General features: G+C 37.3%; 1 protein-coding gene across 2 annotated transcripts in view; it reads right to left on the bottom strand.

The window, feature by feature from the left end:
• LOC139465660 (acyl-CoA 6-desaturase-like) overlaps positions 1 to 13,662 on the bottom strand; it is a 33,993-nt gene extending 20,331 nt beyond the window's left edge. Inside the window, exons 1-2 of one of the 2 annotated variants that reach the window (XM_071247397.1) lie at positions 13,558 to 13,662; positions 777 to 1,018 (exon numbers count right to left, since the gene is read on the bottom strand). In XM_071247397.1, coding sequence (XP_071103498.1) covers positions 777 to 974 — 198 coding nt within the window. In that variant the 5' untranslated portion in view covers positions 975 to 1,018; positions 13,558 to 13,662. The remainder of the gene's footprint in view (positions 1 to 776; positions 1,019 to 13,557) is intronic. The other variant, XM_071247396.1, reaches the window with a different exon arrangement.
• Between the last annotated feature and the right edge of the window lie 719 nt (positions 13,663 to 14,381).

Raw genomic sequence — 14,381 nt, 5'->3', positions numbered from 1 at the left:
AACAAAGTTTAGAACTGGCTGTAATTCTTTGGGTGTGCAGCATCTACGAAGGGGTGTGTCAACATTGACCGATGATAATGTTCTGTGTGAACATTGCAATGCAATTGAAGATGAATTTCATGTTGTTTATGTCTGTAAACATTATGAAGACAAGTGTAAACTGTTATTACCTAAATTTTCAAATAAGCAGTATTATTCACTTAAATGCCTATGTACTTGTCAGATATGAATGTATTATTGCCATTTACCAAGTTCTTAACACTCCCATTCTTTTAAGAACGGTTCCGCTTAATAAGTAATTTTGTTAATTTGAGTCTGTATATCTTCATGTTGTAACTCAAATTATGATGTAAAAAGTTTTGTACTTTAGGTCACGTGGCCTTTAATACAAATAAACCTGTCTGTCTGTCAAGTAGACTGATAACTTGATATTCTTTCATTTTGCATGTGATTTCAGAAATCTAAGATGGGAAATGGTAGAGTGGAAACATAATGGTAGACGGCACTGTGATCCTTGTGCTATTTATGTCCAACCATGAAATACTAGACAGTCTGCATAAGCTGTTGCGTGAACACGTCCCTTATTATTCACATGTTTTTACACCAATATAGCTTGCAATAAAATGTATCGTATGTATCGCGATACAGGGGTCAATGTATTGTATCGTGGGCCTTGTATTGCGATACAATGCTGTATCGCTGTATCGTTACACCACTACCTTATTCCTACAGTCACCACCCTGTGTCCCTGACTGTGCTGTACACAGAACACTTACAGTTGCATCTTGACCAGCGTAGTGGCCGATGACCTTGCTGCCTCCTGGATGGCGCCTCGACCAGTCGGTGATGTTGTAGACCTCGCCCTGGATCACCAACCACTTGTCATCCCGCTTGTCGTGATGCCTCACATCTTCCATGGAGAAGTCTTTCACCTTGGAGATGCCATTCTGTGTTCCTTGGCCTCCCTTGCCCATGTTTGGCAGTAAAAGTAAAGCTGCAACTAGTTGGTATTGTTTTCCTGGAAGACAAAAAGTATACTTCAGGTGTCATAGGTGCAGTTATCACCAACTATGAGATGTTAAGACAGAAAAAACAGAAAGAAATCCAGGTTCCTTCTCCCATGTTGGTGCACATTCCCATTCATTTTACAGTACACTGTGATCAGGGTAATGTCCACTAATTGTCTCATCTACTGTGATTTAACCATTACCATTGCAGTTAACCAGATCCTGCTTGAAGGTTTACAAGAGCCATTTGTGATATTTGATAACCATTTGTGTGGTAACATCAGTGTACAAAATTTTAACATTCTTATTATTTTTTAAAAGGAGTTCAGACACATGCATGGAGTTTGGAGCACAGGATTGAATTGTTAAAAAGACTGATTTGGTTATCACTGGAACAGCATTTAGTCAAACTTTGTCACTGCTATAATCAGACAAATTTCTTGGGAGAAGGACATCTAGTCTCATTAAAATCATACCTTAGATCTAGTTACAGCTAAACAAAGATCAGATGACAATGATAATAGGGGCTATCCCTATCAATTAATATAAATATTATCCCTATTGTCATCCTTATAGATCTGAGTACCGGAACATCCCATTATGGGTCATGTCAGAGGGGTGGGGGGGTTCTGGGGGCCCTCGACACTATCTACGCTCCCAATTCTTGTAAAATTTCCCAGCTATCTTGGCAATAATGGTAACCTCTAGACCTCCAATGCAAATGAAAAACATAAGTAAAGTAGGATAACTGAAGCAGGCATTTTGATGAGACAAATGGCATGATTAGGACATTTTCATGATTTAATCAATTAATAGGACATTCTTGTATTTATCCACCAAATTTGATAAATATCTTTAGGACATATTAGATGACGATCAGTCAATGTCCTAGAATATGTACTGATGAGAGAGCCTAGATCAAATGGGTCATCCGTCATACTGCCATCGCCATACAGGTTGTTCAGCCTCTTTACCACAAGTCTCTTAGTCACTGGAGCTTGACTGCATAGTTCACACCAAAAGTAAACTGGTTCAAGGTTTTCAAGTCTCCTAGTCTAGCGTAGAATAGGTCTTCAGCAACCCATGCTTGCCGTAAAAGGAGACTATGCTTGTCGTAAAAGGCGACCAACGGGATCAGGGGGATTTTAAAGTGGATTTACAAGTTCAAGTTAAAAAATACATCAGCTCTAATAACATCTTTACGTTAAAAATGAACAGCATCTCCATTGTAAGGAACTTGACCTGCCCAGAGCTCTACAACCACCACAAGTCTAAATCATTGCTTGATAAATAAATCTCTTTGAGCATGTTGAGGTTGTCAGCAGTTTCAAAATCAATATTCAACAGAATAAAGCATAAATATTTTGAGGTAAATGATATTTTAAGTGATTGGTATATAGATGTATAAATATTTAGTACTTGTAGCCAACAGGATATATAGGAGTGTGGTGTAAATACTACAGCGCACATTGGAAGTCTTTTCTGACAGGACAATCCGTAGCCCCCAGTAGTGACATGCAGAAAATCTGATATTACACAGGGAATGGATGAAGGGATATGGCATCTGCAGAAAATTTTACTGAGCTGAAAACCCTTCAATATCTGAGTTGGCTGGGGAGAAATTACAAGAAGACATTTTCAAGATGTAATCGACTTTGATAAGACATGCTACTATATCTCTATCAAATTTGGAGAATTCATCATGATATTTTGTAAGACAATCATGTCCTAGAACAACGGATCTGAAACACTTCTGTACTGATAAGAGGAAGACTGAATCGTGCATTATGATGCAGCCTCCACGTGTTACCATGGTTACTAGGCATGGAAATTAACCAAGAACATCTACTAGCCTACATAATGATAACCATTAAATATAACAATATTCCCTAAAATGTTTTAAATTCTACTTTCCCTTGTTGGGATACCTATATCATTAACAAAACAGGTCTGGGCTTATAGCGGGCAATTGCTAATTTCAATCCCTGGACTTTTTACTGAAACTACACCAAGCCTTACTCAATAGGCTCTTGACAACAACTGAAAAGCTTTCCTTGTCTGGGTAAAGATAGATAAAATAACCATCTAAATTCAAAACAATGGGTAAACTGGGAAACTTGTACAAGCCCACAGAAATTTGTACTGGGCAAGCAGGCTATTGTTAAGTGCTAACAATGCTGGGGATATTCACAAACATAACTGTAGTTTTTTAACATACAAAGATTTTTCCTAAATATAACCATGAACTTTGGACACCAACCGTAGCTTTATACTAATGTCATGCTAGTACATGCTAATACTCACGTAGCAATATTCTCTACACAAATATTTTGATCAGGACAGTTTGCAACAAAGGTATGATCATACCCTGTGTTGTACCGAGGGTATCGGGGCCTGTTCAACACGTTAACTTGGTGCACTACATCAATACAAGACCTGTGCCTGCTGACTTTGTTACAGTAATAAATGTCTCCAAAGGACATTAACTTTGTTGGACATAAACCAACACCTTGGGATATCAGTCTGACTTAAACCATTAGTTCTTAGCCCAAGTGTAGTAAAATTCTGTTCTGTTTAGTAAGCTTAGCTAATAATAGTCCATATAAAAACACTAAACTTTTGTTAAAATGATGAATAGTCCAAATGACAACACTAAAATTATGCTAAAAATGATGAATAGTCCATAGGACAACACTAAAATTGTGCTAAAAATGATGAATAATCCATATGAAAACACTAAAATTGTGCTAAAAATGATGAATAATCCATAAGACAACATTAAAATTGTGCTAAAAATGATGAATATTCCATAGGACAACACTAAAATTGTGCTAAAAATGATGAATAGTCCATATGACAACACTAAAATTATGCTAAAAATGATGAATATTCCATATGACAACACTTAAATTGTGCTAAAAATGATGAATAGTCCATATGACAACACTAAAATTATGCTAAGAATGATGAATAGTCCATATGACAACACTAAAATTGTGCTAAAAATGATGAAAAATCCATATGACAACACTAAACTTTGGATAAAAATGATGCTAAGAGCCAAATTCTGGCTATTAAACTGAAACCATTTTGGCACAGACTGTGACAAAGCAGCATAAAATTAAATTCACTCACTAATTGCCAATATAATGTTATGTAATGTTCCTTGATAAGGGGTTGGAGCTGCTTGGGTATTTCTGATTGCTGAAGCAAATCTATCTCAATAACGCACAGTGGGCTTTGTCTACAGCATGACTTGCATCCCGTGTTCAAAATTACACCAAATCGCATGGAAATTTCATGACTATAAATATTTCAGCGCAGGTTCAAAAGGAAAAGCTTGCCGTAGACACATTCGTAGCAGCTATTTTAGTACTGAACTTTCATCACTCCTTACAACACATTTTTCGATATTTGACAGACAAAAACATTCAGGGTCAATAGACGAGCAGTAAGTAATCTATGTTGGCAAGTGTATCGTCTTGTATCGATACAGAAAAGAGTGTATTGTGAATTGTATCGTTGCATGAAAACTCGCAATGCACCGATGCATCATTTCACTCCTATTCGATACCATGGGAGAGGCCCAGAGACACCAGGACCCCCTAAACTTTTAACACTGCTTTGTGTATTTCTTGGATAACAGATGTTTTGTCTGAATAGTCAGAAGTTCAAGGAAGGGCAAAAAACATAACATAACATCAATTTCAAGAGACTTGAGACAGATCTCTAGATTTATCATGCACAGAATCAGCTACAACTGATTTGAGAGAACACTAATTTCAAATTGAGCATTCTATTAATGATATTATATCGTAAACTGATGTATATAAAACTATTCTCTGTTTGAATGATGGGTAGTGATGGCATCATGTCTGAGAAAATAATATTTCTTGTGTTCAATGTGTAGAGTGAGTGAGTGAGTATTTTTTTACGCCGCTTTTAGCAATATTCCAGCAATAGTCCCGCAATAGCACGGCTGGGGACACCAGAAATGGGCTTCACATGTTGTACCCATGTCGGGAATGGAACCCGGGTCTTCAGCACGAGTACAATGTGTAGAGAAAAACTTGATAGTTTCACTTCAGTGTCGGACACTTGGCTGGAGCGAGCAGGAGGACATTTTCATAACATCAATGTAAATAAATCTGGAGCAAGAGTCATCAGAAGATGACAAATCCCCCCACCCCCCACAATAGCAAAAGGTGCCACTTCAGCCCCTGGTTAATACATGTAACAAGTTTGGAAATCTTTTTTTTTATGGTTTTCAAGTTATACACCGGAAACGAAATACAGACGTACAGAAAGACGAGATGATCAGATGATAGCCATATCCCCTAGTATTATATGCCAGGGGGTATAAAAGGTTACATGACACAAGGCATTATGATCAATATTATGTCATTCAATAATCCTGAAATAGCAAGCCTTATGAGCTCTGTTTCACAGTGTAACAAAAGAAAAGCTGTTCTTTCTCAACATGCTAAAGTCAATGTCTGGTTGCATTGTTAGAAAGGTAACACCTGCAAATGATCACATAATAGAAACACCAATGTGGATCAGCGTCAAGTTTGTACATAGATTATCTCACCCCTGAAGATCAGGGGTAGAATTGGTCTTCAGGAACCTATGTTTGTTGTAAAAGGCAACTATCCTTGTCGTAAGAGGCAACTAACGGCAGCGTTAGAAATTGGCACAAGTCCTGTAGTCCTTGCCAAACTGCCCAATAGTTAAGGTATCATAAGGACTAGTAGAAATTCTCCATTTTTAAGGGTTTTGCTATATGTTATCACTATAAGGACTAGTGGACTAAAAATGTTTCTACCGCTGTAACAGAATCGGGTGGTCAGCCTCGCTGACTTGGTTGTTGCATGTCATCGATCCCAATTGCATGGATCGATGCTCATGATGTCGGTCACTGGATTGTCTGGTCCAAACTGCCTTCATACAGCTGGAATATTGCTGAATGCAGAGTTAAACAACAGACAAACAAACAAAACATGGTTATCTGTTGTGTACATCTATCATGAAAAGTATGTAGTGACAATTTGACATGGAAGGAAGAACTGCCTAGATTAACATCCTACTACATGGACAATTGCTATTGCCCCAGTGAATCTGACATCCATGCTTGATGATCACTCACTTGTAGCAAACCTCAAATTAATAAATTCAAATAATCATAAAAAAATAAAACAATTTCATTGCTTCCCTAGTAAGATACCTGTCGGTCTGATACCTTATAATTCTAACATCCTCAATACTTCACAAGTTTTGTACACTCAACATTCTTCCATGTCCCATGTGAAGTATTGAGGAAACACTTCTAATAATTTCAGTGTTCATCAACAATGATCAAAAATTAAAAAACTGAGTAAAAAATAACCAGTAACATATCTGGCATTCAATAGGCATAATGAGTGAGTGAATGTGTGAGTGTGTTTAACGCTGCTGACAGTACTCCAGTTTTTTCACAGCATTCAACGGGCAAAAAGGTACATGAATAAAAACATATTACTCCAGACTGTGCCAAGATTGTATACTAACCCAAACCTTGCTCTCAGTATCATTTTCAGTAGATATCTGAGTAATAATCTGGACTGTTATAAGTTTGATTAGTATTTTTTAGCTGAGAACCTGGAACAAACAATGTAACTTGCCCGGGGCCCAGAGAAGTGGGCGACTTGCAGACTAACTATTGCTGATGGTTGCTTAAAACAAAAACTAAATTTATCTCACTGATGTTTGACGTGTATCACAAAGAATATAAACAGGATACATAATCATGAAAACATTTGAATCCAATTTAAATAAACAATCAGAACCGTGACAGACAAATTCATAGCTTATGGAAACAAGTTCAACGACCTGTGATTGACCTGTTGAACACTGTTTAGGTGCACCCTACCTGCCCCTCCTGGTTGCCAGGGACGATATGGTTTGTGTACAGGGCTTCCATGACCCAACCAACCATTAACAAGCGCTATTCAGTACACATTCTGAGATACATAAAAAGGAACATACTGTTTCATTCAATCTGTCTAACAAAGCTCCAGAATAGAGTACCGTAGGCTAAATTGTCCAGATCAACTGACTGTAGGTTTTACATTTTTTGTTATTGCCATTTCCAAATATAAACCACACTGTTGAAAATTTCAAGGGCCAAATAAAAACTTTGTTCTGCAACTAATGTGGCTGTGAAGTTGTAGCTATGTATTTTGTTTCTTTTACTAAGTAATATTTACTGTTATATTATATTATATCATATCATATCATATCATATCATATCATATCATATCATATCATATCATATCATATATCATATCATATTATATTATATTTTCAGTATTACAGTCAGTGAGATGCATAGTTTTAAATGTTACACATCTGCCACAATTCTGCAGTTATTAGTGTTCTAGGAACTTGTTTATCAGGTTATATTGCTACAGGTATATTTAGACACTCCATGTGAATACCCAGTGTTGCCTGACTGTGAGTCCTCCTGGTACATATGCAATGTACATGACTGGTATCAGACTGATGCCAGACTGATGCCTTAAACAATCTACTCACAGTTAATGATATCCTCTGGGCAATGGAAAAAGACAATTTTGTCCCTGGTGTAACCCCTGAAAAAGTAAATTTGTTCCCAAAATGTTCCCTAATTGTTCATATGCTCTAAGAGAAAAATAGCATGTCTTGAAGCAGTATTTCTAACAAACACTACAGCCCCTTCCCCATCATACCCTGTGTCAGACTAACTTGATTGCTTGTCTTACATATTTTTTGTGAAATATGCCAAATACAAACAACAGCAAAATAATTGCAGGATTGTTTGATTCCCTAAAATAAATAACCTTCAAACAAAAGTGTAACTGCAATTTACCTTATATTTTCCCAAAAGTAAACCTGAAATTAAAACCTGAGCGTTCGTAATTTCAATGCCGCTTGAATGTATCAATAAAGAACAAAAAGGAAGCGACATTATATTTTATAAGATTTCATTTCATTAAATGGAAATCCTGAATACAATCACCTCCACCCAGATCCAGATCCATTATAGCAATACAAAGACATTTTCAATAACCATCTCTACTGATTTCATTAACAGACAGAACATATCAGTTGACTGACGTGTAATATTACTAATACTTCTGTAACAAACAAATATCACGCAGATACAGCATCACTGCTTCATCAGACAATTGATTTCCAGGTGTTTAAAAGTCATATTTTGTTCATTGGGAAGTATTATTTCCCAATGAACCTGGGTTATGCAAATCGATTGCAAATCTTGATTTCCTTAAAAAATATTGAAAGTTTTAAATTGGTAGCAATTATATTCCATTAGGCATATACTGCTTCCATTTTAGTGTCACCATAAACCCATTTACATTGCTGAAAATAACGTCCCAAAATACTTGCAATGTCTAAGAAATGTTTGAACTACTATGATGATTAAAGGAATACTAAGTGGTCTTATACTTCTGTCTTATCCAGGGATGAGAATGGATATATTCTTTTTCAGCTAGAACTTCTTTGCAATGGAGCCAGTCCATAATTTGGGGGTGTTAATGGGGGAAGCCATCAGATTTTAACAAATTTGTGGCCACTAAATTTCCCGGAATGGCGGAAGATTCTTGTCCCTGTTTATGTTTCTGCATGTTTGGGGATAAAAATGTTGTGTATTACTAAGGCAGTGATACTATCCATGATTTATGTACACAAAATAGAATTCAACAAAACAATTAACATGCATTTCCTTCAATAGCTGTTTAAAGCGACCTAATAAAGCAAAATACATCTATTAACAATAAAGCATTCTCTAGTGCCGAACATAACATTAAGAATGAGTGAGTTGTGTTGTAACTGTTGTGAATGTAAATAGTGACGCAAACCACTTGACATCATGATCTTGATTTTCAGTGTACACCTATGACATATTTTGACATGAACTTCTTTCACTGTATCGTTCCAACATGTCCAATGATTTCTCAGAATTAACTAATACAATTATTTCTCATACCTACAAGATCCTGTTTCCAACATTCAAAAAATATCATGCAGGTCCATTGTCAGTAATCACAGAGTAATATTACCAATACGAACAAGTAATATGGTTTCAAAGAAATAAACGACAGAATTGGCAACACATTTATGACATAATGGTATTAATTTACAAGTCTGAAGCGTGTGTCTAGTAGATTTCTTCTGGCTTTGAACATCAGGTCATACTAGACCATGCAAAGACATGTCTTATTCCACTGAAAATAATGCCAAATACAAGTTCAGCTAGCAGACTAAATAGTTTCTGGGTACAGACTGATTCTGTGGCACAGTTCCTGTTGATTATGTAAACATATTCCATTTGTTGAAGCCACTGTTACTATTGCAAAAGTGGCTATGAACTTTGTACATATCACTTAACTGAATGTTAACACTGTATGACTTAGTAACCTTTGTAACCTAATGAGTATGACTCAAATGTCCGGGGCAAATCTCTGGGGCAAATCTCTCTGTTCATATAATCAAGTTTTGGCTTGTTTGGGTACAGCCCTTCTGCACACTAATATAATTCCACTCTAAACTGCTTCAATGTTACAATTTATAGAGTAAGGCATCTGTGAAATACATGAAATGAAGCAAAACACTATGGTTGTGAAACTTACAACCATGTTATCAACTTACCTTGCTTACAACCTATTCTACAACCATACTCACAATACACTGTGTCTTTGATAACCATGTATGACAGAGGCAGCAGTGTCAGAAACATTTAGTCCTATAGTCCTAACAAACATTCATATTGATTGAGGAATCATACAATTGAATGATGATTAAAATGAGCTGGACAAGCATATTAACTGTGCAGGAATATTTCACTTGCAGTCCTTCAGGAACATGAGTCATATAAGGCAAATCCTTATAAATAAGGTGTTTAGCATGTTTAGTGAGAGTGTTTACACTTCAACTTCCGATCAGAACTCTAGCATTTGTTTCTGTGTCAAACATACAGAGCCAAGGGATGATTCACTGACATACTATATAAAATCATTATATTAATTTTCTGCCACTTCAGTAGAATGTAAATATCAAAATGTTCAACACAGGGCATAATCCAAATACAGTCGTGCCCCGCTTATACGGACTTCAGATATCCGGAAGCCTCGGTTCCCGAACGATTTTCATTCAAAACGAAATAATTACTGTACAAATTTACCCGTATATCCGGAAATTCAGTTTCCGGAACCGGACGGTCATTTTCATACACAAAACACTGAAATGCACTCAAAATTGTCTCACTTATCCGGACAATGCACTTCCGCTGGTGGAAATCCTTTGATTCGTGAGAAGTCAATTAACCAAGTGACACTGAGTTACGTTTGAGACGAGCTTGTTTATTGTACATGTAATCCCCTTCGATAAATATGGCGTCTGTGGAGGTCAGAGGTCAAAGTTGACCTTGATTACGTATTATGAGAACATTAAGAGGAATTGTTTTATATCTAGGGATTAAGATTACCTTGTGTATTTTACATAATTGAAGGGAAGTAACTCTTCCAGTAAGAAGCTGGTTTCAGTTATACGGAAATTCGTTTATACGGACGAATTGTGAAATGACGCAAGTGTCCGTATAAACGAGGCACGACTGTACTTAACTTTGAGGAAGGATCACAGCACATTAAAAAAACAAATTCGATACTATGGCTGGGACTCGCGGGTACCCGGGTACTCACTGTAGGTATCAACAGAATAGCCGATTGGGAATTGTTTTTTACCACAGCCCTGGCAAAAACTGTTCAGATACATTTATCAAATGATGAGATCACTGAAGTTGACCGAAGCTTATCTTAACTCAAACATATACAAGTCAAAAGGAATGTGTGCATCGTCTGAAAGAAGTGCGAACATTAATGACTTGTAGTGTAACCAAGGAGTTATAGTGAGATTATAGTGGCTTAACATGTCTAGATTTGGTTTTGTTTTGTTTTGTTTGTTGTTTTACGCCGCACTCAGCAATATTCCAGCTATATGGCGGCGGTCTGTAAATAATCGAGTCTGTACCAGACAATCCAGTGAGTGATGTCATGAGCATCGTTCCGCGCAATTGGGATCGATGACATGCTTCAACCAAGTCAGCGAGCCTGACCACCCGATCCCATTAGTCGCCTCTTACGACAAGCATAGTCGCCTTTTACGGCAAGCATACATGTCTAGAGAGGGGGCAAACTGATGTATACTACAAAGGTAATGCTATTTTTCAGGGCATTATCATTTGCAGAAACCCGAGGTCTTTGATTAACTGCCCGACAAAGGGGGCAGTTGAAAAGACCAAGGGCATCTGCAAATGATAATGCCCTGAAAAATAGTATTATCGTTATTATAGCTAAAATGGATAGAATTTGTTATCAAATAAAAATAAACAACAAGATCGGTTTTGAAACATTTAGTGCAATCAACACGAATGTTAATGACCCACTTTTACAAATATGGAAACATCATAGAATGAACCTGATGATGTCACTATTGAACGTGACGTCACCTATCCCTATGACGTCACCTAACAACGGGCGTGATAGTGGCCCGTCGTCAAGCAATATGAGGTCATTATCAAGTTACAGTGGACCACTCATTTCTGATAACAGGCGGGCGGTGTAGTGATAATTCTATCCATTTTAGCTATAATATATATATCAACCGTATACAGTATTATCTACGGTTGACAGCAATTGTTGATGTTTATCAATTACATATTTATGCGAGGCTGATATTCTCCAGGAAAGATGTAGACATAACCTGTGACAAACCCATTTCTTTCAGGATTCTGCATTTTGTGTAAAAATGCTTTTCATAATGAGCATATTTAGTTTTTAGTCAACAAATACCAAATGACAGCTTAGTTGTGTCTCTGAATACATGAACGAGTGAATGTTGTTTCATAATGCAGTAAACAATACTCTAGCTATATCATTGCTGCATATTATAGAGTGAGTGAGTGAGTGAGTGAGTGAGCAGCGGTAGAAACTAACAGTTTTAGTCCACTAGTCCTTATAATGATAGCATATAGCAAAACCTTTAAAAATGTCAAAATTCTACTAGTCCTTAGGATACCTTTACTATTGGGCAATTTGGCAAGGACTATAGGACTAGCGCCAATTTCTAACCCTGGTGAGTATGGTTTTACGACGCTTTTAGCAATATTCCAGCAATATCACGGCGGGGGACACCAGAAATGGGCTTCACACATTGTATCCATGTTGGGAATTGAACCTGGGTCTTCGACGTGACGGGCGAACGCTTTAACCACTAGGCTACCAGACCGCCCCTGCACATTAAACAGCGAGTCTGGACCAGGAAAATCAGTGACTGACAGCTTAAGCAATGTTTCTAGGCACTGGGATACAATGACAAGTAATCAGCCGAGCCGCAGAGCCTGATCACACAATCTCCATTTGAGAGGGTTCTAAGCATGAGGTAATAGTGACCTGTTCTGGCCTGGATGGAAATCAACAGAGCCAGAATTACGGTTACAGTCAAAACTAGTTTAATCAAACACCAGTGATCTAGTAGGTGATGAGCCTTTAAAAATGCAAATGGTAGCCCTGCTGATAGTGCCGAGGGTAGAGGATTGGCCCAAATTGTAGAATCAACAAATTTAACTCAAGTCCAAACAACACTTCTTCTGTCAACAATTTTGTATATCAATCTATGAATTAATGGTTATCCAAATTACACAATGGCAAAGACTCTGTTTCACACTCACTAATTACAACTAAACACCAAGCTGTGACAAGGTCTAGCCCTAGGCTAGAAATGGGAACCAGACCACGAATCATATCCCACCCAACTCAAATTACAGTAAGCAATAAGCAGTTCTTATTGAGTCTAGACGGGGGCTAGTTCAGGGATCAACATACCCACTAATCCAATAGTCAAAGACTATTGAAAATGAGTAAGAGTTAATTGTTTATCCCCTCAATCGTATGTTAAGTAAGCAACCAGTATTTGTGGACCGGATAGGGCCCATGGTTACTGTAAAAAAAATCATATCCATGCGTGATGCATGAATGTTTTACCTTCACTACTCATAGTCATAGTTTTAAATCAAAGTATTAGGACTCCACTAAAAACACACCTGTCAATCGTTTAGAAATAAAGTGAGAAAGAAATAGGTTTCACACATTATATAACCATCGTTTAGTATTCCCTATGACAACAGACACAATGCGTTCTAAGATATCGTCTATGCTGATAAATCTCCTTTCCATACACTATCCGGCAGCAATGGCAAACGTAACAGACATACATGCATATAGTTTTAAATTTAATTTAACAAGTGGCCTTGACATTGACTTTATAGTTAGGTAACAGAACGTCTTAGGGACGTGCTTCGACGAAGTAGTCAGTTGAGTGAGATTTTAATCAACCCTTTTTGTTGACAAATCTCTACAAACAATGACATTATACTGCACAAACAGATACCCTAAGACGAAACGCCCAACGAAGCAATTAGGTGTCTGGGCACAAATAATATTATCATTCTACTCACCAGTCTAATTCGACATTACCGGTATCTCCTTTATTGACTCGCATTCACTGGATTACCTGCCCTTTGATGCAAAGCCGAAACGAGTATGAAAAAAGGATTCAGTACTTCCCATTTAAATAGGGTTATGAATCCATAATCCGGGCCCAACTGGAACATGTCTCGCTGTCACGCCAGCCATCCAACCAATCAATGTAAAGCCGGTGCGCGAAATCGTCTGCTGTAGAAAGATAGTATTCTACTATCTGTATGACCTACTACATCAAATGAGGAGTTTCAGTGTAAATATGAATTAATTTCGATAGATTGAGTACAACCCTTAACAAATATCACGACACTAACATTGCAGGTTTTTTTTCAAAACGACATGGCATTGTAATGCGATTTCTCTTTAAGATTGTATCATACTACGACTACTGTCAGAAACTAGTCGTTCGTTGCTAGTACACTGTTTGCGAAGTTGTTCGTACACGTGTTTCACAACAAATAAGAATTCATGGTGACGTTGAGTGTGTAATCGTTCGAACGGAAACTATGATAGCTGTCCTTATACATTCATCCGTTTGCCCATTATTTTATAGATGACATGTCTGGTTATGGGAGGTTGACAATCACACATGCATCAGAAAATCTCTTGAGCCACACTTAGAATTTCACGTTCCGCGTATCTTGTATGCAAAAGAAAACATTGATTATAGACAGGATCGATTGTTATATTTTTTCTAGACCCTGCAGTCATTTTGCCATTGACACCGTGATAATGGGTTGGGACAGAATGTCTTCACTAACCGTAAAATGTAATGTAGTTGTCACATAGCTAGCCTGTA

This window comes from Haliotis cracherodii, unplaced genomic scaffold (assembly GCF_022045235.1).
Source record: "Haliotis cracherodii isolate W230 unplaced genomic scaffold, xgHalCrac1.p SCAF_18, whole genome shotgun sequence".
Classification (NCBI taxonomy): domain Eukaryota; kingdom Metazoa; phylum Mollusca; class Gastropoda; order Lepetellida; family Haliotidae; genus Haliotis; species Haliotis cracherodii.
The sequence above is the reverse complement of the archived record's forward strand: the minus strand, read 5'-3'. Positions and strand labels throughout refer to the sequence as shown.